Raw genomic sequence first — 25579 nt, 5'->3', positions numbered from 1 at the left:
TGAATGGCGGGGCAGGCTCCAAGGGCTAGATGGCCTACTCCTGCTTCTATTTCTTATGTTCTTATTATGTTCTGTCCTCTGACATCAGAGATTTGTGTTCCACAGACACCTTCCATGCACAGGTTAGTTCTATTTGCATGTCTGCAGAGGGGCATGGTGTACTCAGCAGAGAGCTCCTCCTGAGGAGGAAAAGAAAGAGCAGAAGACAAGCATCACCTCACAACGGAAGTGCAGACTCAGGACATCATGGCTCTTGAGCAAGCAGTAATTTATAATAACATTAATGTGAAACAAAGCAAAAACATCCAATCAAATCATTTCTACTGATACGAAAAAAAAACATAAGCCTCCAGTGCTTTGCTGTGGCCGCTGTGTCTTAGACTGATGTTTTTGGGTGATTTGATTTGATTTATTATTGTCACATGTATTAGCATACAGTGAAAAGTATTGTTTTTTACCGTTCATAGAGAAGGAGACGAGAGAGCACAGAATAGAGTGTTACAGTCATAGCTAGGGTGTGGAGAAAGATCAACTTAATGAGAGGTAGGTCCATTCAGAAGTCTGACAGCAGCAGAGAAGAAGCTGTTCTTCAGTCAGTTGGTAAATGACCTCAGACAGCAGCAGAGAAGAAGCTGTTCCTCAGTCAGTTGGTTCATCACCTCAGACTTTTGTAACTTTTTCCCAAAGGAAGAAGGTGAAAGAGAGAATATCTGGGGTGCATGAGGTCCTTAATTATGCTGGCTGCTTTGCCGAGGCAGTGGAAATGCAGACTGAGTCAATGGATGGGAGGCTGGTTTGAGTGATGGATTGGGCTGCATTCACAACCTTTTGTAGTTGCTTGCAGCCTTGGACAGAGTAGGAGCCATACCAAGCTGTGATACAACCAGAGAGAATGCTTTCTATGGTGCATCTGTAAAAGCTGGTGAGAGTCTAGGCTGACATGCCAAATTTCCTTAGTCTTCTAAGAAAGTAGAGGCAAAGGTGGGCTTTAACTATAGTTGGGGAAGGTTGGGGCAACCAGGATAAGTTATTGGTGATCTGGACACCTAAAAACTTGAAGCTCTCAACTCTTTCTAGTTCATTCCCCGTTGATACAGTCAGGGGCATGTTCTCCTTTACGCTTCCTGAAGTCGATGACAATCTCCTTCATTTTGTTGATATTGAGGGAGAGATTATTGTTGCCGCGCCAGTTCATCAGATCCTTTCATTCCTGTACTCTGTCTCATCATTGTTTCAGATCTGACCCACTATGGTGGTGTCATCAGCTAACTTGAAAATCAAATTGAAGGGAAATTTGGCCACAGTCATAGTTGTATAATGAGTATAGTAGGGGGCTGAGAACACAGCCTTGTGGGGCACCAGTGTTGAGGATCAATGAGGAGGTGTTGTTGCCTATCCTTACTGATTGTGATTATGGGTGCTACATATAGATGCCCCCTGCACCCCACCCCCCCAACCCTGGTGGTTAGCACTGCTGCCTCTCAGCGCCAGGGACCCAGGTTCAACTCCAGTCTCTGGAGTTGAAGACATTCTCCCCACATCTGTGTGGACTTCGTCCGGGTGCTCCGGTTTCCTCCCACACTCCAAAGATATGCAGGTTAGGTTGATTGGCCATGCCCCTTAATTCAGGGAGTTAGCAGGATAAATAAATGGCGTTATGGGGATAGGGCCTGGATGGGATTGTGGTCGGTGCAGATTCAATGGGCCAAATGGCCTCTTTCTGCAGTGTAGGGATTCTTTGATTATTCTCAATTTCTGCTCATCACCCATAGTGATGGAAGTTTCAACTCCTAAAAAAACTGGAAAACAATTTGTGGGATATTTTAACAGAACACTGAAATGTAGTTCATCAGATAAAAAATACAAAGCATAACATCCATGGATTGCATCATGTATGAGTCACTGTTATATTAGGATAATAGTATTTCTGAATTAATTTCCAAAATAGGCCGTTGGAAATTAAAACACATTTATTAAATACAAACATCCAGAATCAGTTTTTGTGAAATACATTCAGAGTGTACAGCATGGTGTTCATCCACAGGAAAAATGAAAGTATATTCATTTTGGTAAAACATGTCTGTGTGAAAAGCTGCACTGATACTTTTTTTAAAAAAACAGGATCAGAAATGCATCACTGTGCGAGCATGTCTAATTACACAATGAAAGTGGCAATTTAGAAGAATGTTAAATCATTACTCAATAGATCTTTTGCATATCACCATGTTACAATATAAAATAAGTCTGAGGGAGACTACTGTTCAGTTACAACAGTCCCCAGTCATGCAGATGGATTCAACAGCTAAAATGTATCCATCTGATCAAATCATGAATCACTGCCGTAAATTTAAAACTTGAACCTAAAAACAAAATCCCCAATTCACTAAAGTACTAAATATCCAAAATAATCAAGCCTCCTTTCACAATTTCTTGCATCTTCGGATCGTGAAAAAAATAGGTCGCACATATCTGGTCCTAGAGATCTCAGACATGCAACACCTATGACGGTTGATGTGTAGTTCCAATTTAGTAGTAATCTTTCACACCTATTACAGTATTTATATTTGCACAAATTCTGCTACCTTCTGCCACAACTCGTGAATAATACTTTTACACCCTTGACACCCAAGTGAAAGTATGCCCACAATCTCACTATAGTGTAATAAGCCAGCGAGTGTGGTCATATGGCTTTCCAAAGCCTCAAAGCTGTCAAGTATTATCTCACTAGGCCAGAATGCTATTATAAGGAGCAGGAGGCTGATAATAGGAGGTGCAAATTCTCTACCTGACCATTTAGCAGGATCTTTGAATCTGAAGGTATAATTCTCTGTAGGTAAAGTAACTTTATCAACGTCCTTCAGCCTCACCTTATCCCAACGGCTTGTGTTAAAATTCTTCATTACAGGGTGCACCTCAAGATTTGTGCAAGAAGGCAATGGGGTTTCCTTCACAACTTTAATTTTATTGCGAAACTCTTGCATCTGCTGTAGAAATAAGACTGGGTCAGTGACATCCTTAAACGTCTCTGCCATAGTGATGGCCCTTTTCTGTTCCTCTAGGATCATCTTCAGTTGATTTATCTCTGGATCATAGGCCTGCATCACCACGAGCTTCATGGTTTCAAAATCGGAAAGAACCTCATTCTTCTTCTGCTCCAGTGTGTGCTGCAACTTGGTAAAATATTCCATCACCTTTTTTGCATCCTTGCTTATTAGCTGCAGGGATTTTTTCTTATCACTTTCTAACTTTTCCAGACATGTCTGCACATCAGCAGAACACCAAGTTTCTAGCCCTTGGAAAAGCCCATCAAAAGCTTCCTTCTCCTCTTTGTAGGCATCCTTGATGGCACAGAAAGAATGTCCTTCATGGTCTCCCATAGTAGCACAAAACCCACAGATTAATTCAAGGTCCGTTGAACAAAAGATGTTCAATGGTTGCCCACTATGCTTCCTGCAGAGTGGCACTTTAGGTGTGTTCCGAATCCTGTTGTACTTCTCAATTATTCCCCTCAGCGAATAATTCACCTGCAAATTGTTAATTCCCATGATAGGGGTTTCTTTGCGACAGGTTGGACATTTGAAAGCAACTTTGCATTGCATACCTCTCCCACTTCCTTCCAAAATGCCTTCTAAACATCGCTTGCAGAAATTATGTGAACAAGGGAGAACTCGTGGGTCTTCAAATAAACAGCAACAGATGGGACATGTCAACTCTTCTTCAAACAATTCCATTGCTTTCTATTAAGAAAAAAAACAGTATTAATTACCTGGTTGGTATTGGAACCCACGTTGTGATTTTTCTTTCTAAACAAATTGTTCATATAAAAATTTCATGATTTAATAAAACTCAATGAGGAGTGCCTTGTTTTAGTCAGGTTATGGAATGAAAAGAAACAATGGTATATTTCTTACAGTTGATAGAGAAGCAGCAATAGAAAGCAAATGACTCATCTACCTTTGGTTAGGATAGAATTTGGCACCTTGAGAAGAAAGAGGAATAGACTTTTACATACCAATAATTCACGTATTATAAAAAGGATATAGAGGCACTGGGGAGGGGCGCAGTGGTATTGTCATTGGACTAGTATCCAGAGACCCAAGGCAATCACCTAGGGGCACAGGTTCAAATCTCACCATGGCAGATGATGAAATCACTGTCAGTTATCGTAAAAACTCAACTGGTTCGCTAATGTCCAAGCTGCCATCCTTACATGCGACTCCAGATCCACAGCAATGTGGTTGACTTTTAAATACCCTCTGAAATGGCCTAGCAAGTCACTCAAGTTGTATTCAACCACTAAAATGAAAATACAAAGGAATGAAACTGGACAGACCACCCAGAATCAACCTAGGCACCGGAAATGCCAACAGCAAACCTAGCCCTGTTGACCCTGAAAAGTCCTCCTGGGGGCTTGTGCCAAAACTGGGAGAGCTGTCCCACAGACTAGTCGAGCAACAGCCTGACGTAGTAATACCTTACAAATAATGTCCCAGATACCACCATCACTATTCTTGGCCATGTCCTGTCCCACCGACAGGGCAGACTAAGCCAAGGGGGTGGCACAGTGGTGTATAAATCAGGAGAGAGTTGACCTGGGAGTCCTCAATGTGAACTCTGGACCCCACAAAGTTTCATGGCACCAGTTCAAACATGGGCAAGGAGATATCCTGCTGATTACCACCTACTGTGCCCTCTCATGAAGTGGAGATGCCAGCATTGGACTGGGGTAAGCACAGTAAAAAGTCTCACAACACCAGGTTAAAGTCCAACAGATTTATTTGGCAGCAAGTCGAAGTCTCAGGCTCCTTCATCAGGTGAGACATGTCATGAATCCATATGGCTGAACACCAATTCAAAGAAGCAGTGAGAGTGACAAGGGCACAGAATGTACTCTGGATGGAAGAATTCAATCTTCATCACCTAGAATGGCTTGCTAGTATCATCACAGACTGAACTGGCCAGGTCCTAAAGGATATAACTGCTTAGACTGGACTGCAGCAGGTGATGAGGGAATCAACAAGAGGGAAAAACCTACTTGACCTCATCCACACGAACCTGCCAGCCACAGATATATTTGTCTATGACAGTATCAGTAGGAGTGACCACCGCACAGTCCTTGTGGAGACAAAATCCCATCTTCACACTGAGGATACTTTGCCCTCCATCATGTTATGTGGCGCTACCACTGTGCTAAATGGGATAGATTTCTAACAGATCAAGCAACTCAAGACTACGCATCCATGAGGTCCTGTGGGCCATCAACAGCAGCAGTATTGTACTCCAGCACAATCTGTAACCTCATGGCCCAGTATATTCCCCACTCTACCATTAACACCAAGCCAGGCTCAAAGAAGAGTGCAGGAGGGCCCCACAAATGACTTAACATACCTAAAAATGAAACATCAACCTGGTGAAGCTAAAACATAAGACTAGTTGCATGCCAAACAGCATAAGCAACAAGTAAAAGACAGAACTAAGCGATCCCACAATCAACAGATCAGATTCAAGCTTTGCAGTCCTGGCACACCCAGTGATGAATGGTGGTGGACAATTAAATGACTTACTGGAGGAGGCAGCTCTACAGGATGGAAAAGTCCAACAATCTGTGCAATAGATAAAGCTGAAGGATTCCCAACAATCTTCAGCCAGAAATGTCAAATGGATTATCCATCTCGGCATCACAGATGTCAGTTTTTGGCCAATTCAATTCACATGATAACAAGCACTGTATATTGCAAAGGCTGTGGGGTCCCAACAATATTTCTGAAGACTCATGCTCCAGAACTTGCCATGCCCCTAGCCAAGTTGTTAGAGGGCCGTTACAATGTGGAAAATTGCCCCAGTATGTCCTGTACACAATAAACAGGACTAATCCAAACCGTCCAATTACTGCTCCATCAGTCTACTCTTGATCATCAGCAAAACGATGGATGGGTCAACAACAGTGCTGTCAAGCGGCACTTACTCAGCAATAAGCTGCTCAGTTTGGGTTCTGCCAGAGTCACCTGGCTCCTGACCTCATTACAGCCTTAGTTTAAACATGGACTGAAGAGCTGAATGCCAGCGGTGGGGCAAGAGTGACTGCCCATGACATCAGAAAGCAGTATCCCCAACCACGGTTTGGAATGAGCTAAGTACACAACATGGGGAAGGTCAACTTGGAGGGAAGAGAACATTAAATTAATACCAAAACAAATTCTTCAGCAGAATAAAGAGTACACCCAAAGCAAAGGAACCAATTTTGTCCTACACTCAAAGAAATATGTTTTTTAAACTTTACTTCTCTTGCAATTCTCTTTAAAGTTGGGATTTAAGAAAACATGATGCCAAGAATTGAGATTCAACTGGCTTAAGGATAGGTCCACCACTGCTTCAAGCCAAGAATGCTGCCCGTTAAGAAAAATTCATAGGATATGGACATTGCTGGCTAGGTCAACATTTATTGCTCATCCCCGTGGTGGTGTGCTGTCTTCCTGAACTGCTGCAGTTCATGTGATATGGTTTTGATATATTTCCAAAATAGGTTAGTTAGTGGTTCGGAGGGGAATTCCCAAGTGGGTGGTGTTCCCATATGTCTGTTGCTCTTGTCCTTCTAGATGTAACAAATGTGGATTTGGAAGGTAATATCTCAGGAGCCTTGGTGAGTTCCTGCAGTACATGTTATAGATGGTACATACTGCTGCCAGCGTGTCACTGGTGAAGGGACTGAATGTTTGTGGATGGGGTGCTAATCAAGTAGACTCCTTGTCCTGGATGGTGTCAAGTTTGAAAGTGTTGTTGGAGTTTCAGTCCAAAAACAACTGGACAGCATTCCATCACATTTCTGATGTGTGCCTTGTAGATGGTGGACAGGCTTTGGGGAGTCAGGTGATGAGTAATGGGCCCCAGATCCTATCCTAGCTCTTGTAGCCACAGTATAGCTAGTCTAGTTACGTTTCTGGTCAATGGCAATACCCAGGATATTGAGTGGGGGAATACAGCCATGGAGCAGTGTCAAGATGGTTGGATTCTCTCTTGTTGGGAGATGGTCATTGTCAACACTTGTGTGGCACAAATGTTACTGGCCAGCTGTCAACTCAAGCTTGGCCATTATTCAGGTCTTGCTGCATTTGGACTGCTTGCGAATGGCGAACATCCCCATTTCTGACCTTATGTTGGAAGGAAGGATATTGATGAAGTAGCTGGACATGGTTGGGCCGAGGACCCTGAAGTGATGTCCTGGAACGGAGATCAGTGAGCTCCAACGACCATAACTATCTTCCTTTGTGCTAGATCTGACAACAACCAGTTGGGCTTATATGAAAGGTCACTGATCAGATTTTAACTTTTATTTTCTGATTTTTCAAAATAAACAGAGTTCAAATTCTGATGACATTTGAACTCAATTTCTTAATGCTTGGTCAAGGCCTCTGGATTACTAGCCCATTAATATAATACCACCATACCCGTGCTGATTAAAAAAATGTCGTCATCTTGGCCAGATGTATATTAAAATAAATTTTTACTGGCTGCAAAGCAACCTCTATATGATACGTACCTGCACTAGTTTTAATAGCGCTAACAGTTTATACCCAAAACTATTGATTTCATTACCTCAATCTTACAATTCAAAAATGCCACTTACCTTGCAGATAATGAAATATCATAGACCCGTTATAATGATCAATATATCCTATCACCTTCTACCATCCTGCCATTCATGTGGCCTGAAAAACAAAGTTTATTTTGAATTCTATACATCAGGAATTCCCACACAGACTATGAAAATAACCTGACGAAACATCAGTAACAAATGAAGTCCATATTTGTTTGGTTGTTAGTTCAGAGGAGCTTGCAGACTTGCACTGTGCTAAGTCTTAGAATCCCTACAGTGCAGAAGGAAGCCATTCAGCCCATCGAGTCTGCACTGAAACAATCCCACCCCAGGCCCTATCCGCACACATTTACCCCACTAATCTCACTAACCTACACATCTCAGGACAGTAAGAGGCAATTTAGCATGGGCAATCCACCTAACCTGCACAACTTTGGAATAAAGAAACATTTTTATTTTCACTGCCTGCCCAATAACCTAAAGGGGCAGACAGTTCACCTACTGGAATCCACCCAGTTTTTAATCCAATTAGATCATCATTCTCCCCATTAGCAACAACTTGTAATGATATAGCATTTTTAACTAAAACACCCCAAGGCACAGGTGTCTCAAACAAAATTTGACACCTTATAAAGGAGATAGCTGGATAGACAATCAAAAACTTGGTCAAAGAGGAATATTTTGAGGAACATTTTAAATAGGAGGAGGAAGCAAGGAGGCAGAAAGATAGAAGGGCAAATTTTCCCGTTCTGCCCACCACTGGAGCGGATGAGGGGTGGACCATGGAAAGGTCATTGACCTCGAGCAGGATTTTTCAATTTTGGGATGAGCACAGCAGGAAAATCCCACCCAGGGAGAATTCCAGAACTCAGGACCTTGGCAGCTGAATGCACAGCCACCTATGGCAGAGTGATTAAAAACAAGGTTGCTAAGAAGACCAGAGTTAAAGGAATACCGATTACTCAGTGTTGTACAGCTGGAAGAGATTAGGAAGAGAGCAAAGGCCTGGACCATGGAGGCAGAATGTTAAAAATCGAGGTGTCACTTAACTAGGAGCTAATATAGGTTAGTGAGCATGGGTGACAGAAAATACAAAGAACAAAGAACAACCCAGCACGGGAAACAGGCCCTTCGGCCCAACGAGCCTGTGCCGCCGCATCACCCTACACCTATTCTACCCTGCGTGTCTACGAATGGAACCCCTAACTTAGCCAGATTCAGGGGAGAATAGTGTCAATTTGGTAAACCAATCAGCCTAAGAGCACATCTTTGGGGTGTGGGAGGAAACCGGAGCGCCCGGAGGAAACCCACGCAACCACAGGGAGAATGCGCAAACTCCCACAGACACAGGCCCAAATCCATGTATCTGCACAGCTAGCAGTGCTAGTCACTGAGCTGTTGCGGCGCCCGTCTACCGGTCCAGGATCAAGCACACACACCGACACGAAGTACTAGGCCACTCCCGGAACCTCCAAGAGCAGCCCATGCACGACCCGCCGTGTGCATGCCCCTCGTTTGACAACGAGGTGGACCTCCACCTGCGGAATAAAAAGACAAAAACGTTAACTTACAAGTCAGCATTTCTGGTGTCTCCCGAGGCTCTGACCTTATTTAATAGCCCCTACTATAACCCTCCATCCTCGTTTCGCTCATGTGTCTGTCTAATTGAACCTTAAATGAGTCCAACGTTCCTGCCTCCACCACCCTACTCGGTAGCGCGTTCCATACCCCCACGACTCTCTGCGTAAAGAACCTTCCTCTCACATCCAAATTATACCTCTCCCCCCTCACCCTTAAATCATGACCTCTCGTATTTGTACCCAGTCTAGGGAGCAGTCTCTCACTATTGACTCTATCTATTCCCTTCAGTATCTTATATACTTCTATCATGTCCCCCCTCAATCTCCATCTTTCCAAGGAGAAAAGTCCCAGTTTCTCCAACCTTTCCTCGTAACCCAGCCCCTCCATTCCAGGCAACATCCTGGTAAACCACCTCTGAACCCTCTCCAGAGACTCCACGTCCTTCCGGTAGTAAGGTGACCAGAACTGGACGCAGTACTCCAAATGCGGTCTAACCAACGTTCTGTACAACTGAAGCATTAGACGGCAGCTTTTATGCTCTATACCTCTTCCTACGAAGGCTAGCATTCCATAAGCCTTCCTAACAACCTTCTCCACTTGTGTTGCAACCTTCATGGACTTGTGAACCTGCACTCCCAGGTCCCTCTGTATTTCTATACTCCTAATCGGTCTACCTTTTATCACATAGCTCCTCTCTGCATTATTCCTTCCAAAATGCATCACCTCGCATTTGTCAGGATTAAATTCCATCTGCCACCTATCTGCCCAATGCACCAACCTATCTATATCCTGTTGTATCACCTGACATTCCACTTCAGTACCCACCAACCCTGCCATCTTGGTGTCATCCGCAAACTTGCTGATCACACCACCTACGCTCTCTTCTGAGTCGTTTATGTATACTACAAAGAGGAGAGGTCCCAGTACTGAGCCCTGCGGCACACCACTGGTCACTGGCCTCCAGCCCGAAAAGGTCCCCTCCACAACTACCCTCTGTCTCCTATTGCCCAGCCAGTTCTCAATCCACCTAGCTACCTGACCTCGTATCCCATGCGCCTTAACCTTTTCTACCAGCCTACCATGAGGGACTTTGTCAAACACTTTACTGAAATCCATATAGATGACATCAACAGCTCTCCCATCGTCAACCGTTTTTGTCACCTCCTCAAAGAATTCTACCAGATTCGTAAGGCAAGACCTCCCTCTAACAAAGCCATGTTGCGTATCCCTAATCAGATCGCAACGCTCCAAATGCTCATACATCCTACCCCTAAGTATTTTTTCCATTAATTTCCCTACCACCGATGTCAAACTCACCGGTCTATAATTTCCAGGGTTATCACTACTATCTTTTTTAAACAGCGGTACCACATTTGCTACCCTCCAGTCTTCTGGGACCTCACCTGTGTCCAAAGAAGAGACAAAGATTTGCGCCAGAGGCCCAGCAATTTCATCTTTCACCTCCCTAAGCAGCCTGGGATAAATACCATCAGGCCCCGGAGCTTTATCCGTCCTTACGCTACCTAAAAGCCCTAGCACTTCCTCCCTCGTAATAGATATTTCCTGCAACTGATCCTCAGCTCCCTCCAAGAGACCGCACGCTTCCGAACCCCTCTCCTTCGTGAATACCGACGCAAAGTATTCATTCAGGAGCTCCCCCATTCCCTCCGACTCAATACATAACTCCCCACTTTTGTCCCTAAGAGGATCAATTTTCCCTCTAACCACTCTCTTGCTCCTAATATAGGAATAAAATGCCTTTGGATTTTCCTTAATCCTACCAGCCAAAGCCATTTCATGCCCTCTCTTCGCCCTTCTAATTCCCCTTTTTAGCTCCCTTCTACTCTCTCTATATTCCTCCAGCGCACTCTCCGTACCCAGTTGTTTCGACCTAACATACGCCTCCCTCTTCTTCCTGACCAAGTCTTCAATACCCCCTGTAATCCACGGCTCTCTAATCCTACCTTTCCCATCCTTCTGCTTAACCGGAACATACCTCTCCTGCAACATTTTCATTTTGCCCTTAAAAGCCTCCCACTTGCCAACCGCGGACGTGCCAGTTAACAGTCCCTCCCAATCAGTGTCCTGCAGCTCCCTCCTAATCCGGCTATAGCTCGCCTTTCCCCAGTTCAGCACACTCCCATTCAGCCGGCACTCATCCCTTTCCATTTTTATCCTAAAGTAGACGGACTTGTGGTCACTGTTAGCCACATGTTCACCTACCTCTACTCAACCACCTGCCCCGGCTCATTACCCAACACTAAATCCAGTATAACCCCTTCCCTAGTCGGGCTAGTTACATACTGCTCTAGAGACCCTTCCAAAACACATTTCACAAACTCCTCTCCCTCCGTACCCCCAGCTCTAGGCCCCCTCCAATTCACTCCAGGAAGATTAAAGTCACCCACTACAACCACCCTATTCTTCCTGCACCTATCCAAAATGCCCCTGCAACTGCCTTCCTCCACTGACCTCGGGCTGTTGGGTGGCCTATAGTATACCCCTAGCATCGTAATCTCTCCCTTTTTATTCCTCAACTCCACCCACAGTGACTCAATCCCTATCTCTTCTATATTGTCCTCCCTCTGCACTACTGTGATGTTTTCCTTTACTAACAGTGCCACCCCTCCACCTCTCTTCAACCCTCCTCTGTCACACCTAAAACACTTGTACCCAGGAACATTCAGCTGCCAGTCCTGCCCTTCTCGTAACCACGTCTCCGTTACAGCCACCACATCTAACTTCCTCACAAACATCAAGGCCCTAAGCTCATCCGTTTTTCCTGTCACACTCCTAGCATTGAAACAGACACAGTTCAACCCACGAGTGTCCCTTGGAACCTCCTTTTCCCTGATAATTTTCCTTTCACCCGACTCTATCCCAGCCACATCCCCACCCCCCCCTCCCTATTAGTTTAAACCATTCCTAAACACCCCAGCTCACCTCCCCGCTAAGACACTAGTTCCCCTCCCATTCAAATTCTCCCCACCCCTCCTGTACAGTTGCCCTTCTCTCCTAAATACCTCCCAGTGGTCCACAAAAGTAAAGCCCTCTACCCTACACCAATCCCTCAACCATGCATTCAGCTGCATGATCTTGTCATTCTTTGCCCTGCTGGTACTGGGCACCAACCCAGAGAGTGCCACCCTGGAGGTCCTGCTCTTTAGTTTGGACCCCAACTCCCTAAATTGCCTACAGACCTCTACCCTACTCCTCCTTCCTATGTCCCCCTCCCCTACGTGTACTATGACCTCTGCCTGTGCCCCCTCCCCTTTCAATACTCCCTGTACCCTTTCTGTTACATCCTTTACCCCTGCTCCAGGGAGGCAGACCACCATCCTGGAGTCACGCCTCTGTCCACAGAACCTCCTATCAATACCTCAGACCCTCCCATCCCCTACCACTATCACCTTGCCAGCCCCCTTCTGTCCCTCTAAGTCAGTCTGGCCCTCCTGCCTATCTTTCTGTGCCCCTGTCGATGATCCTTGGGGGGCCACTGGGGAGGCCAGGGGACCCTGACTACTCTTCTTCTTCCTCTTTTTCCTCCTAACAGTCGTCCACCCTTCCTGCTCTTCAGCCCTTGGGACCTCTTCCTGCTCATGGTTCCTAGCCATTAACTCCTCGTTTTCCCTGACCAGAGACGCATCTTCCAGACGCCCCTCGAGTTGCCTGACCCGGGCCCTCAAGCGCTGCAGTTCTAAACATTTAGTACAGATGTGGACCTTGGGGACACGTGACGCCACCAAGAAGTCCCACATGTGGCACCTGACACAGCTTATGTTCCTCCCTATAGCCCCTGTCATGTCCCAACCTCCTGTAAGCGGCGAAAGGTAGAAATGTGCAACGCCCTTCTCTAAGCCTACTCTTGCCTAAGCCCAACGAGCCAAAGCCCTTCTCACTCAGCTCCCACTCACTCCGCTGCCCGCTCCCGACGCTGCCCGCTGTGTGCTGCTACCCCTTTTTTTATACCCCCCGCTCCCCCTTACCGACTATCCCCTCGCCTAACTTCCGGTACGGAAGTAAACTACTCTCTAACAAACCCCGAGAACCGGAAGTACAGAAACAAACCGGTTTTCAATTAAATCAGGCACTCACCACAGCCACAGCCACCAGGTACAATGCTCCGGAGAACAATGAGCATTCCAGAAAATGTTCCTTCTTATGTTGTGTGTGTGGCTGTGCAACAGGAATCTATCATGCAGGGGGTAAACCAGTCTTAACACAAGCTCCCCACTCAAATCAGAGATAGCAGAGACCCACCTCTGCAAGTCTCAATTTGAATCCCAATGCAAACAGTTTTTGCCTTTGCCAATCATCTAATGTCAGTAATATTAATAGGCCCATAATATTCCTGGTTATAACGTATTTAGGAAAGATAGGGAAGGAATAAAAGGCAGCACTGAAAGGTATTGTTACCGTAGTGGAAAGGGATGACGCACTTGATGGTTCAAAGACAAAGGGGACAATCTTCCCAAAAAATATTCAGTGTCATAAAAGTCTGAAAATGAGAGTGTCCCACACTGGTTTATTTGGGTGACTTTGGCACTGCAATCTCCCACATTCTTTGGGGGTTGGGGGGGTGGGGGCAAGTGGGGTGGAGCCCAAGTACACCAGGGAAGTCATCTACAGAGTGCTCGGACGCCATGGCACAGGATGCCCCAAATTCCCTCCTCCCATGGACATCGGACCACCCCCCACCTTCATCAGCAGGATTGCTAACCCCCATATTAACACGGGTCACTGGCATCATGACTCCCAATGAGTCCCCTGGCAGACCCCCAAAATGCCCTTTCCCTTTGCTTATGCCACCCCCTCTTATATAAACACCCCCACTCAGGCCCCACCCCTTGGTACTGCCCTGGCACACTGCCCATCCAGGCACTGTCAGGGTGCCAGGTAGACACTGCCCATCCATCAGGTGGCTTCAGTGGCCTCCGATCCCCTCAGTGTGGCCATGGTGCCTGGTCTCTGCTGATTCTCACTTGTGTAAGGATTGAATATAAAAGTAGGGAGGTCTTGCTGCGGCTGTATAGGGCATTGGTGAGGCCGCAGCTGGAGTACTGTGTGCAGTTTTGGGCGCCGTACTTACGCAAGGATATTTTGGCCTTGGAGGGAGTGCAGAGGAGGTTTACTAGGCTGATGCCGGAGTTGAGGGGGTTGAGCTATGAGGAGAGGCTGAATAAACTAGGCTTGTACTCGTTAGAGTTTAGAAGAATGAGGGGAGATCTCATTGAGACGTATAAGATGATGAATGGGATGGATAGGATAGAGGTGGAGAGACTCTTCCCGCTCAGAAAGGACAGTAGAACTAGGGGGCACAGCCTCAAGACAAAGGGGGGGCGGTTTAGAACAGAGTTGAGGAGGAACTTCTTCACTCAAAGGGTGGTGAATCTCTGGAATTCTCTGCCCGTTGAAGTGGTGGAGGCTGCCTCGCTAAATATTTTTAAGACGCGGGTTGATGGGTTTTTGATAAGGGAGGGGATTAAGGGTTATGGGGAGAGGGCGGGAAAGTGGAACTGAGCCACGACAGATCAGCCATGATCTTATTGAATGGCGGGGCAGGCTCGAAGGACTACTCCTGCTCCTATTTCTTATGTTAAGTCCTTTAACTCTCGTTAGTCAGCCTCTTGCCCTTTCAAATTAGTTTTTTTCTTCTTGCCCACGATCTTCCTGGCTCGCCATGCTGATCAACCGGCATGGCGAGCCACTATGATCACATCCAAAATCTATTCGGTTAGAATCAAGAAATATAGATGAGCTATTATACAACTAAGTGTACATTATGGCCACCAAATAGAAGGAAGGAGATGGAGGAGGAAATTTGTATGGAAATTCTAAAGGTACATGAAGTAAAGAATTAGTGGTAACATGGGACACTTGATTACCCCAACATTGCCCTTATTGCTGTAATTTTCTGGTCTAAGAGAGAGGAAATATTCCTGAAACGTATAAGAACTTTCTTGGTCACTTTGTTTCTAGCCCAAAAACGAAGGAAGCATTGCTGGATCTGATTTTGAGGATTGAGGTTGGGCAAGTAGAGCACATTTCAGTATTTAAGCATTTGGGAAACATTGATCATAATATCAAGTTTAAAATAATTATGGAAAAAGGTAAGGAACAATCAAACAAAAACAAATAAATTGTAAGGACTAATTTAAAATGAGTTGAAAGGGAATCTGACCAGGTGGATTAGAATAAAAAAAGGCAGGAAAAAGCGTGGGAGGCCTTCAAAGAGTAGACTAGGCATACTCCCACATGAAGTGAAGGAAGGGCATTCGAAGCTCCCACAATCATTAAAGTTTGAGATTACAATGAAACAGAAAAAGGAGACTTATGATAAATGCCAGGCTTATGATAAAGAAGAAAACTATGCTGAATACAGAAAGTACAAGAGGAACTGAAAAAGAAGTTCAGAAGCAAAGAGTGTGTGAAAATATATTAGAAGGTAACAGAAATGGGAGCCTGAAAGTCTTTCTAAAAGATATAAATAGTAAAAGAGAAGTCAAAGGAAGGATGCTGCCTGTAAAGAAGCTTTAATATTGCTAATAATGTTACAATAAAGGAGGAGGCAGGAAGAGAAATAAGACAGGATAAAAACATAAAAAGGGTAATTAAAAGGTAGGCAGTGCTCAAAGCAGAAGAGAAAGCCAGTTCACTTGGGATACATCCTAGATTGTTGAGGAAAGGGTAGCGATTACAGCAATTCTGGATTTTTCTATCCTCCTTATGTATGGGGAAAATGCCAGAGGATTGCAAATGTCACCTATTTAAAAAAGGGAGAGGAATGAACCAGAAAACTATAGTCAGTTAACCCACTGTTAGTGATAGGGAAACAATTCAAGTTAAAATAAATTGTCACTTGAGAAAAAAAGGTGAATAAAATAAAAGCCAACACCGCGAACCATCTTTTAACTAAATTGAAATGGAGAGTAAGTGGATGAAGGTATTGTGGTTTATACTGGGTATATGGGGAGTTGATAATATATTTATCATATCCAACCAAACCCTTGAACTATTATCAGTTCAGCACAGAAACAGATGCTTCAGCCCTCCAAGCCTGCGCTAATCATGTTGTCCTACCTAGACCTACCGCCAGTATCCTTCTATTTCCCATCTGTTCATAGGTCTATCCAGATAAATCTAAATGTTGCTAACATGTCTGCCTCAACCACCTCACTTGGCAGTGCATTCCAGGCCTCCACCACTCTGTAAAAACTTCCATAAAAACATAAGAAATAGGAGCAGGAGTAGGCCATCTAGCCCTTCGAGCCTGCCGCACCATTCAATAAGACCATGGCTGATCTGTCGTGGCTCAGTTCCACTTTCCCGCCTTCTCCCCATAACCCTTAATCCCCTTGCCTATCAAAAACCTATCTACCCGCGTCTTAAATATATTTAGCGAGGCAGCCTCCACCACTTCAACGGGCAGAGAATTCTAGAGATTCACCACCCTTTGAGTGAAGAAGTTCCTCCTCAACTCCGTTCTAAACTGCCTCCCCCCCCCTATCTTGAGGCTGTGCCCTCTAGTCCTACTGTCCTTTCTGAGCGGGAAGAGCCTCTCCACCTCTATCCTATCCATCCCATTCATCATCTTATATGTCTCAATGAGATCTCCCCTCATTCTTCTAAATTCTAACGAGTACAAGCCTAGTTTATTCAGCCTCTCCTCATAGCTCAATCCCCTCAACTCCGGTATCAGCCTAGTAAACCTCCTCTGCACTCCCTCCAAGGCCAAAATATCCTTGCGTAAGTGCAGCGACCAAAACTGCACACAGTACTCCAGCTGCGGCCTCACCAGTGTCCTGTACAGTTGCAGCAAGACCTCCCTACTTTTATATTCAGTCCCCCTTGCTATGAAGGCCAGCATCCCATTCGCCTTCCTAACCACCTGCTGCACCTGTAGACTGGGTTTTTGCAACTCATGCACAAGGACCCCGAGGTCCCTCTGCACCGTAGCACGCTGCAGTTTTTCGCCATGTAAGTAGTAGTCCTTCCTACCATTATTCCTACCAAAGTGGACAACTTCACACTTGCCAACATTAAATTCCATTTGCCAGTTCGTGGCCCATTCGCCCAGCCTATCTAGATCCCTCTGCAGACTTTCCACACCCTCCGCACAATTTGCCATTCCACCAATCTTGGTGTCATCAGCAAATTTCGACCCATACACTCGGTTCCCTCCTCCAGATCATCTATATAAATGGTAAATAGCTGAGGCCCCAGCACCGATCCCTGGGGCACTCCACTAGTCACCAACCGCCAATCTGAATAGCACCCATTGACCCCCACTCTCTGCCTCCTATTTGACAGCTAATCCCCTATCCACACTAACGCCCTACCCCCAACTCCATGCCCCCTAACCTTCTGTAACAACCTCTTGTGCGGCACCTTATCAAACGCCTTCTGAAAATCAAGAAACACCACATCTACCGGTTCTCCTCTATCCACCACACTAGACACATCCTCATAGAATTCCAATAAATTCGTCAGACACGACTTCCCCTTAACGAAACCGTGCTGCGTCTGCTCTATCAAACAATTCTCCTCAAGATGCCTTGCTATCTTCTCCTTGATCACGGATTCTAACATTTTACCTACAACAGACGTTAAACTAACCGGCCTATAATTCCCAGCCTTTTGCCTGCTACCCTTCTTAAACAACGGCATAACATTAGTCATTTTCCAATCTTCCGGCACTTCCCTGGAATCCAGTGAGGTTTGGAAAATAATCAAGGCATCCACTATCACCTCCGCCATTTCTTTCAGAACCCTTGGATGCATTCCATCCGGTCCTGGGGACTTGTCCACAATCAGTCCCTCCAGTCTGTCGAGCAGACAGACATCCCTAGCACATCTCCACTGAACTTTTCCCCCCTTAACTTGAACTTGTACCCCTTTGTAATTGTCACTTCTGCCCTGGGAAAATGCTTCCAATTGTTCACATTATCTATACCCCTCATAATTTTCTATCAGGTCACCCTTCAGTCTCCATCTTTCCAGGGAGAACAATCCCAGTTTATTCAATCTCTCCTCTCAGTATTACCCTCCATACCAGGCAGCATCCTGGTAAACCTGTTCTGTACTCTCTCCAAAGCATCCACGTCCTTCTGGTCGTGTGGTGACCAGAATTGGACACAGTATTCCAAATGCAGCCTGACCAACGTTTTATGTAACTAACAGAATTTGTCAACTTTTATATTTGATGCCCAGGCTGAAGGCTAGCATGCCATATGCTTTCTTCACCACCTTTTCTACCTGTGCTGCCACTTTTAAGGATCTGTGGACCTACACACCCAGATCTGTGCATCTATGCTCCTGATGGTTCGACCATTTATTTTGTAGCTCCCACCTGAATTGGACCTACCAAAATGCATCACCTCACATTTCTCCTCCAGTTTTCTAGTCTGTCTATATTCTGCTGTGTTCTCTGACAATAATCAACACTATCTGCAACTCCAGCAATATTAGTATTATCCGCAAACTTACTAATCAGACCAGCTACATTTTCTTCCAAGTTAACAGCAGAGGTCCCAGCACCAATCCTTGCAGAATACCACTAGTCACAGACCTCCATTCAGAAAAACACCCTTCCATCGATACCTTCTGTCTTCAGTGGCCAAGTTGGTTCTGAACCCATCCAGCTAGTTCATCCCAGATTCTATATGATTTAATCTTTTGCACCAGCCTGCCATGAGGGACGTTGTCAAATGCTTTACTAAAGTCCATGGTAGACAACATCCACAGCCCTTCAATCATTTTTGTCACCTCCTCAAAAGGCTCAACTAAATTAGTGAATACAAAACGGTGCTGTCAGTCACTAATAAGACTATTCAAATCCAAACACGGATAGATCCTAAGAATCTGCTCCAATAATTTCACTATCACTGACATCAAGCTCACTGGCCTGTAACGACCCAGGTTATCCTTGCTACCCTTCTTAAATAACAGGACAACATTGGCCACAGAGGACCGGAGGATAGCCAATGAGGAAACAAAGATTTCTGTTAAGAGGCCAGCAATTTCATCTCTTGTCTCCCATCTGAGATAGATGCCAATCTGGCCCTGGGGATTCGTCTACCTTAATGCTTTTTAATACACATATCACTTCTTCCCTTATAATGATGGCTTGTTCTAAAGCGATTACATATTCCTCTGAGACACCAATCAATTATCCCCCACAATTATCATAGAATCCTACAGTGCAGAAGGAGGCCTTTCAGGCCCTTCAAGTTTGCACCAACCACAATCCCACCCAGGCCCTATCCCCATAATGCTATGCTTTACCCTAGATAGTCCCCCTGACAGTAAGGAGCAATTTAGCATGGCCAATCCACCTAACCTACACATCTTTGGACTGTGGGAGAAAACCAGAGCACCCAGAGGAAACCCACACAGACACAGGGAGAACATGCAAGCTCCACACAGACAATGACCCAAGCCAGGAATCAAAGCCAGGTCCCTGGCACTGTGAGGCAGAAGTGCCAACTGAGCCACCCTTTGTGAGTAACAATGCAAAGTACTCATTTAGAATGTTAACCACTTCCTCCTTTGAAAGATTCAAAGATACGTGCAGATTAGGTGGATTGGCTATTTTAAATTGACCTTTAGTGTCAAGGGAGGGGGGGTGGGGTTAGCAGGGTGAATATACTGGGTACAGGGATAGGGTGGGGTTGTTGTTAGTGTAGGCTTGATAGACCGAATGGTCTCCTTCTGCATATTCGACCAAACCCATTTCATTCCCTTCCGAGGCTTTTGGTTGCAGCGTGCTGTCCGCTCCAATACAGAGCCACGCCGACAAAATCAGCTGGCAACACTCACAATGGCGCTTCCCAAAACAGGAGCTGCAGCAACAAGCCGCGTGTGGGTGATAGAAGAGCAAGCGGCTACCTTCTTCTCACTCCATCAGAACAGGCCACCATGCATAACCACATCCACATTTAGGAATTGTTATTTAAAGGCGAAACTCATTTGACTTAACACTGCACTGCCAACCACACAGCACAAAGAAGCATTTGCTGCTGAATATTGTCTTACCCGTTCGATGTCTCCCATCCAGCATCGGATCGCTCCAGCCTTACTTACAGTGAGGTGGCTGTGCTGCTTTACAGCACTCGGGCTATACTGAGCAGGCGTGAGGGCAGAGTATTCAAGCAGCACACACACTTTGAACATACTCCGCATGGCACGCTGGGAGTCAAATTGGGAGGTTTGGTTTCTTTTTAAAGAGGAAGAAATAACAAAATGAAACCTAAAAGAACCAGCAAAGGTTACCAAAACTAGCAGCAAAAGTTGTTTATATATGTCAAAGAAAATAGTAATATGGGAAATGTAGACCCATTTAAGGGTGGCACAGTGGCAAAGTGGTTAGCACTGCTGCCTCACAGCGCCAGGGACCTGGGTTCGATTCCAGCTTGGATCACTGTCTGTGTGGAGTTTGCATGTTCTCCTTGTGTCTGTGTGCGTTTTCTCTGGATGCTCCAGCTTCCTCCCATGGTCCAAAGATGTGCAAGTTAGGTAGATTGGCCATGCTAAATTCTCCTTCAGCATATCCAAACAGGTGCCAGAGTGTAGCGATTAGGAGATTTTCAGGCAGCATCTCTGAAGAAAGAGAGAGAGACAGTGCTAAAGGGTGGGTTCTTCTGTTTTCGCTGGTGGCAAGCTTGGAGGCAGAAAAGACATGTAATTAAGTGGGATGTACTGGAACACACCATCTTTCCGCCCCCAGCAGGATTAAGTTCTGGGTGGGAAGGCCCATTGTCAACCTTCCCATCCTGCTGCTGCTGCCAATTGAGGCTTTTAAGTGACCAATTAATGACAACTAAAGGGCCTCATGCCATCACTGGTATCAACCCTGCTTTAGGCGGGCTTGTCGCATGCAGTGTACATGGCAGCTAAAACCTACATTAATGGACTCAACACTGGGAAGAGTGGACTCACTGAGAACCATTTCCCTACCTTTGTAGCCACTTTCTCCACATCCACAAAACCCTCCTTCCTCGCCCCATTACTTACCTATGACCTGGCTCGTTCCATGATCCCAAGACTCTAGTGCCTGCCCTCCTGGCAGCAGCCAGCACCTCAAATGACAGGGAGCTCTCAGTTGGTACATCTTCCACTTCTTAAATCTTCATTCCAGGGGAGGACTGTGAGTGACCTTGCCACTGACTGATTAGCTTGTAGTTCAGTGGTCTTTCCAGAAAAAAGGCACCGTGGGTCTCTCACTAGATCATCAGCTGATATTGCAAGACCTCTGATGCCTCAAAAATATTCCACCTGAAAGGGGAAAAAAACACCAACAGAGATTTATTAAATTTAATCAGCGTTCTCAAAATGAAGGAAGGTTACTTAAAATGGAGGGGAGCAGATGGCTGGTAATCACATCTGGTAAATACTGTTGATGAAATGTAAGCTGGCCCTTGCTAAGAATCGTAGGAGCATTGCTGTGTATGGAATGCATATGATAGACTGGAGCAGCCAGTTTGAATGAAGAACAAAGTTGGACACTGAGCATGCAAGGAGACAGGTGCATTCATAAGGGCAGCGTGTTTAACCCTATGATTGACTAATTTTTGACATGGTAGCCAGTGATTGGTTTATATAAATATCTGTAACACAATGCCATATAAAACAATCTGTGTGTGTTTAATCTAGCAGTCTGTCCAGCAGTCTGGCTGAGGTGCAGCCTAGCTTGTATTTGCTTGAATAAACATCCAGAAAAGAAGTTGAGTCTGTTCTCATTTGTGGGGAATTGGGGAGAGATTGATCTCTTAATCACGACCAAAGTCTTAGGCCAATAAACTTCAGATAAAAGAGGACACAGTCGCAGCACTAGAAGGGAACCTAGTGGATTTAAAAATGGAATAAATAATGGGACTTAAGTTAAACATTTATTGAGATTTCATGGTTTCCACCCCAAGGTAGTTCAAGACATAGATGAGAAAATTGAAGGCATATTCTCTCAAAAATTTGGAGCTTGGACTGTAAAACTGCAAATGTTACTCCATTATTTAAGGAGTGAGAGGTTTAAGTTATGAGGGACAGTATGGCTGGAAATTTGAACACGTAAGAACTAATAAAAGAGATCATGGACTTTTGAAGACAGGCCATGTCTGACTGGTGTGGTTGAATATTTTGAAAAGGTCACTTACCATGATGGATCGTAAAATATATATAAATGTAGTTATTAGAACCATAGAATCCTACAGTGCAGTAGGAGGCCATTCAGCCCACACTAACCACAATTCCTCCCAGGTCCTATTCCCTAACCCATGCATTTACCCTAGCTAGTCCCCCTGACACTAAGGGTTAATTTAGCATGGCCAATCCACCTAACCCGCACATTTTTGGACTGTGGGAGGAAATCAGGGCACGCAAAGGAAACCCATGCAGTCACGGGGAGAACATGCAAACTCCATGCAAACAGTGACCCAAGCCAGGAATTGAACCCGGGTCCCTGGCACTGTGACGCAGCAGTGCTAACCACTGTGCCACCCCTAAGTGTGTCTAAGCGGACTTCCAGAAGCTCTGTGGAATTTCAGAACAACTGTGTATTGCCATTAATTTTATTCTGTTACATTTAAAGAATCTTCAAACATTAATGATTAATGCACAAGATAAGGTGTCACTGAAAACATTAACAGATTTCCTGGCAATCACTCACTAGAAAGTCAGTCCTTGAACAAAGTTGTGATGTTCAGCTGCTAATTTGTCCTTTGTATAAACAAATCTAAAATCAATCAAATGGCAGTTGTAATTTCTCATAATTAGTTTTCTTTTCTCTTTTTTTAAGATTGTTTAGTATCATAATAAAGTGTAACACCTGGTTTCAACATCCTGGAGTTCAACGGAAACATTAGACTTACGACTTTCTTATTAATAATATTTAAAACAGATCTCCTGTGTCTTTAGTCATAGTGAGTCACAGGTTACACCAGCCAAAGGGATTGGATACTAGGATGTGAAAGTGAGATAGATGTGCACATTTTCCATTGAAAAAAGTTAGAAAGGTTTTCTCAGAGACATGAAGTAAATGTTTTAAATTGGTTCTTCAAAAATAATAAGGTTCAAATCTTAATTTGTGTTTGGGCTAGGGAGCAGAATTTAGGGCAAAAACCATAAACAGGGTTATACCCTTTCTATATGACATGCTGCTTTCTGTCTAACTGCCTGCATGCAGAAGATGCAACTGCCCCAAAGTGGAGCGGTAATGCAAAGGACAGGATAATGCAGGCAAAAACCAGTGCCCAGATGCCACTCTTTGTAACATAAGTTAAGCCTGTAGACAAGAGGGATAAGTTATTTGTGAGTTTTGTCAAACCAGTAAGCTCTCAGACCTTTGACGTCTGCTAACTTTTGCCTGAAAACAGAGAGGGAATTCCAGAGTCTGGCCGCCAATGCTGCAGCAATTAAAATCTGGGATGCACAAGAGGCCAGAATTTTAGGAGTTAGTGAATATAACTAAAACAATATCACTACACACAATTGTGGCTCATTGGTAACTGAACACTAACTTAAGTTAGCAGGTTTCCAAGCCATTTTCAGATCTATGTTTCATACCTAGCTGCTAGGAGATATGCAAGAATTGTTTACTGCAAATTTTCCATCGCACCCTCTGGAAAAAGATTTGGCCTGATTTCAGTGTCCCCTGTTGGCATAGATAACATAAGGACCTTATTTGGAGAATGGCCAACACTAATTCATGCCCACTCACCAAACTCCAAATCATCCAAAAGTTGCAACTCTATAGTCAAAATTATGTTAAATTGCATAAAAATGGGAGTAGATTTTCAGAACAAAAAGTCTTTTGGATCAGTGCTTTAGAAAATTGAGAGAATTCAAAATAATTCATATGTAGGAATTTTTTCTGCTACTTAATGTGAATGGAGTGAAAATTACCTTTATGTGAGTTTAAAAAGTCTTACAAATGCAATACAATTCAAAATAATCATCTGAATACTGGCCAATGGATGACATCAAATATTAAATGAGGTAATTGAAAAGAGTTATGGAGTTCATTATACAAAAGCCATCTAATTGGCCTAAACAGTCATTGGTGGAACCCACTTCCACATAATTCACTTTATCTCATTTTCCAAACCTATTCTTCTATTTGTTTCTCCCTCATGAACTTATCTTAACTACATTGCTAATCTTGGATGTTTCTAATCCTCCTTTATCTCCACCACCCTCTAGCACTGCAATCTCTTCAGCCTGACAAAGCTGTGTTTCTCCAGTTGCCTTATCATACCTGTCATGAGCATCTAAGAGTTGTTTCGTCAAAAGTGGTCTGTGAACTAAAAATGTCTTTCTGTGTATGCAGCTCCTTTTTAATTTGCAAATGATTCCATTTAAAATTAACCAGCAGCAAACACTGTAAACAGGATTAAGAATAGTTTATTACTAAGCAATTGCTGGAAGTTATTTAAGTAAAAGTGACAATGTTATTAACTAAAACACGGATACAATGATTATCAATGGAAAAAAGATACTTAAAGATGAGATTTAAAATCATTCTCTGAGATATCATTGTGAGCTTGTTGTTTGAATTCCTTCTATCTGAAGTGACGGGGTTGGAACTTGAGGTTCTGCTTAGCAGCTGTGATGGCTTCTACAGTTGAATATTCAGAGGTATGCCTGTCCAGATGGACTCAGAACGACAGCAGTTTTTGTTGGGGACACTTCAGCAATCAAGGGCATTCAGCTTCTGATTTTCGGGTAAGCATTCTCCAAGGCGGCCTTCAAGATACATGACAATGCAAAATTGCCAAGCAGAAACTGATAGCCAAGTTCTGCACACTTGAGGAAGGCCTCAACCAGGATCTTGGGTTCATGTCACACTACATGTAACCCCCACCATTTGGGTTTGCAAAATCCTAATAACTGTCCTGGCTTGAGACAATTCACACCTCTTTAACCTGTGTTTATCCCTCTGTCCACTCACATTGTCTGATCTGTAAAGACTTGATTACCTGTAAAGACTCACATGCCAACCATTATCTTGCAGTTGAGTCTGTCTATATATGCCGTGCTTGTGAACCCAACTCGCCACTCACCTGATGAAGGAATGGCGTTCCAAAAGCTCGTGATATCAACTAAATCTGTTGGACTTTAACCTGGTGTTATGAGACTTCTTACTGTGCCCACCGCAGTCCAACGCCAATATTTCTACATCATAGTTTTTGGGAGAGAGAGGTTTCCTATTCTACACTAATTACAGCACTTGTATATTGCCTGGACTCTTTCAGCAGAACAGAACTTGATTTTTTATTACCTTCCTCTTTGTCTACCTCGGTCAAGAACCCTCTCTGTTGTTATTTCTCAGTGTTTTTCCTGGGAGTTCTGCATCCTTCCTTACAAGATGGCTTCTTAAAGGCTCCTTTATACATTTCAATAAACACAAAAATG

The 25579-nt window shown here is 44.4% G+C and overlaps 1 protein-coding gene across 5 annotated transcripts; it reads right to left on the bottom strand.

The window, feature by feature from the left end:
* Positions 1–1964: 1964 nt before the first annotated feature.
* Positions 1965–20292, bottom strand: trim13 (tripartite motif containing 13). Of its 5 annotated transcripts, none has more exons than XM_080204253.1 (5): positions 20210–20292; positions 10493–10578; positions 9034–9132; positions 7625–7706; positions 1965–3737 (listed from the first exon to the last, which is right to left on the bottom strand). In XM_080204253.1, exon 5 carries the CDS (start codon positions 3729–3731, stop codon positions 2559–2561), a length of 1173 nt encoding a protein of 390 aa, XP_080060379.1. In that variant the 5' UTR covers positions 3732–3737; positions 7625–7706; positions 9034–9132; positions 10493–10578; positions 20210–20292; the 3' UTR covers positions 1965–2558. The 5 variants fall into 5 exon arrangements, with proteins under 5 accessions (XP_080060379.1, XP_080060381.1, XP_080060376.1 ...); XM_080204255.1 differs by lacking the exon at positions 9034–9132 and adding an exon at positions 5966–6157; XM_080204250.1 differs by lacking the exon at positions 9034–9132.
* Between the last annotated feature and the right edge of the window lie 5287 nt (positions 20293–25579).

The sequence above is a fragment of the Carcharhinus amblyrhynchos genome, chromosome 15, assembly GCF_965287045.1.
Source record: "Carcharhinus amblyrhynchos chromosome 15, sCarAmb.v2.hapA, whole genome shotgun sequence".
Classification (NCBI taxonomy): domain Eukaryota; kingdom Metazoa; phylum Chordata; class Chondrichthyes; order Carcharhiniformes; family Carcharhinidae; genus Carcharhinus; species Carcharhinus amblyrhynchos.
This window is presented reverse-complemented; position numbering and strand designations above follow the sequence as displayed.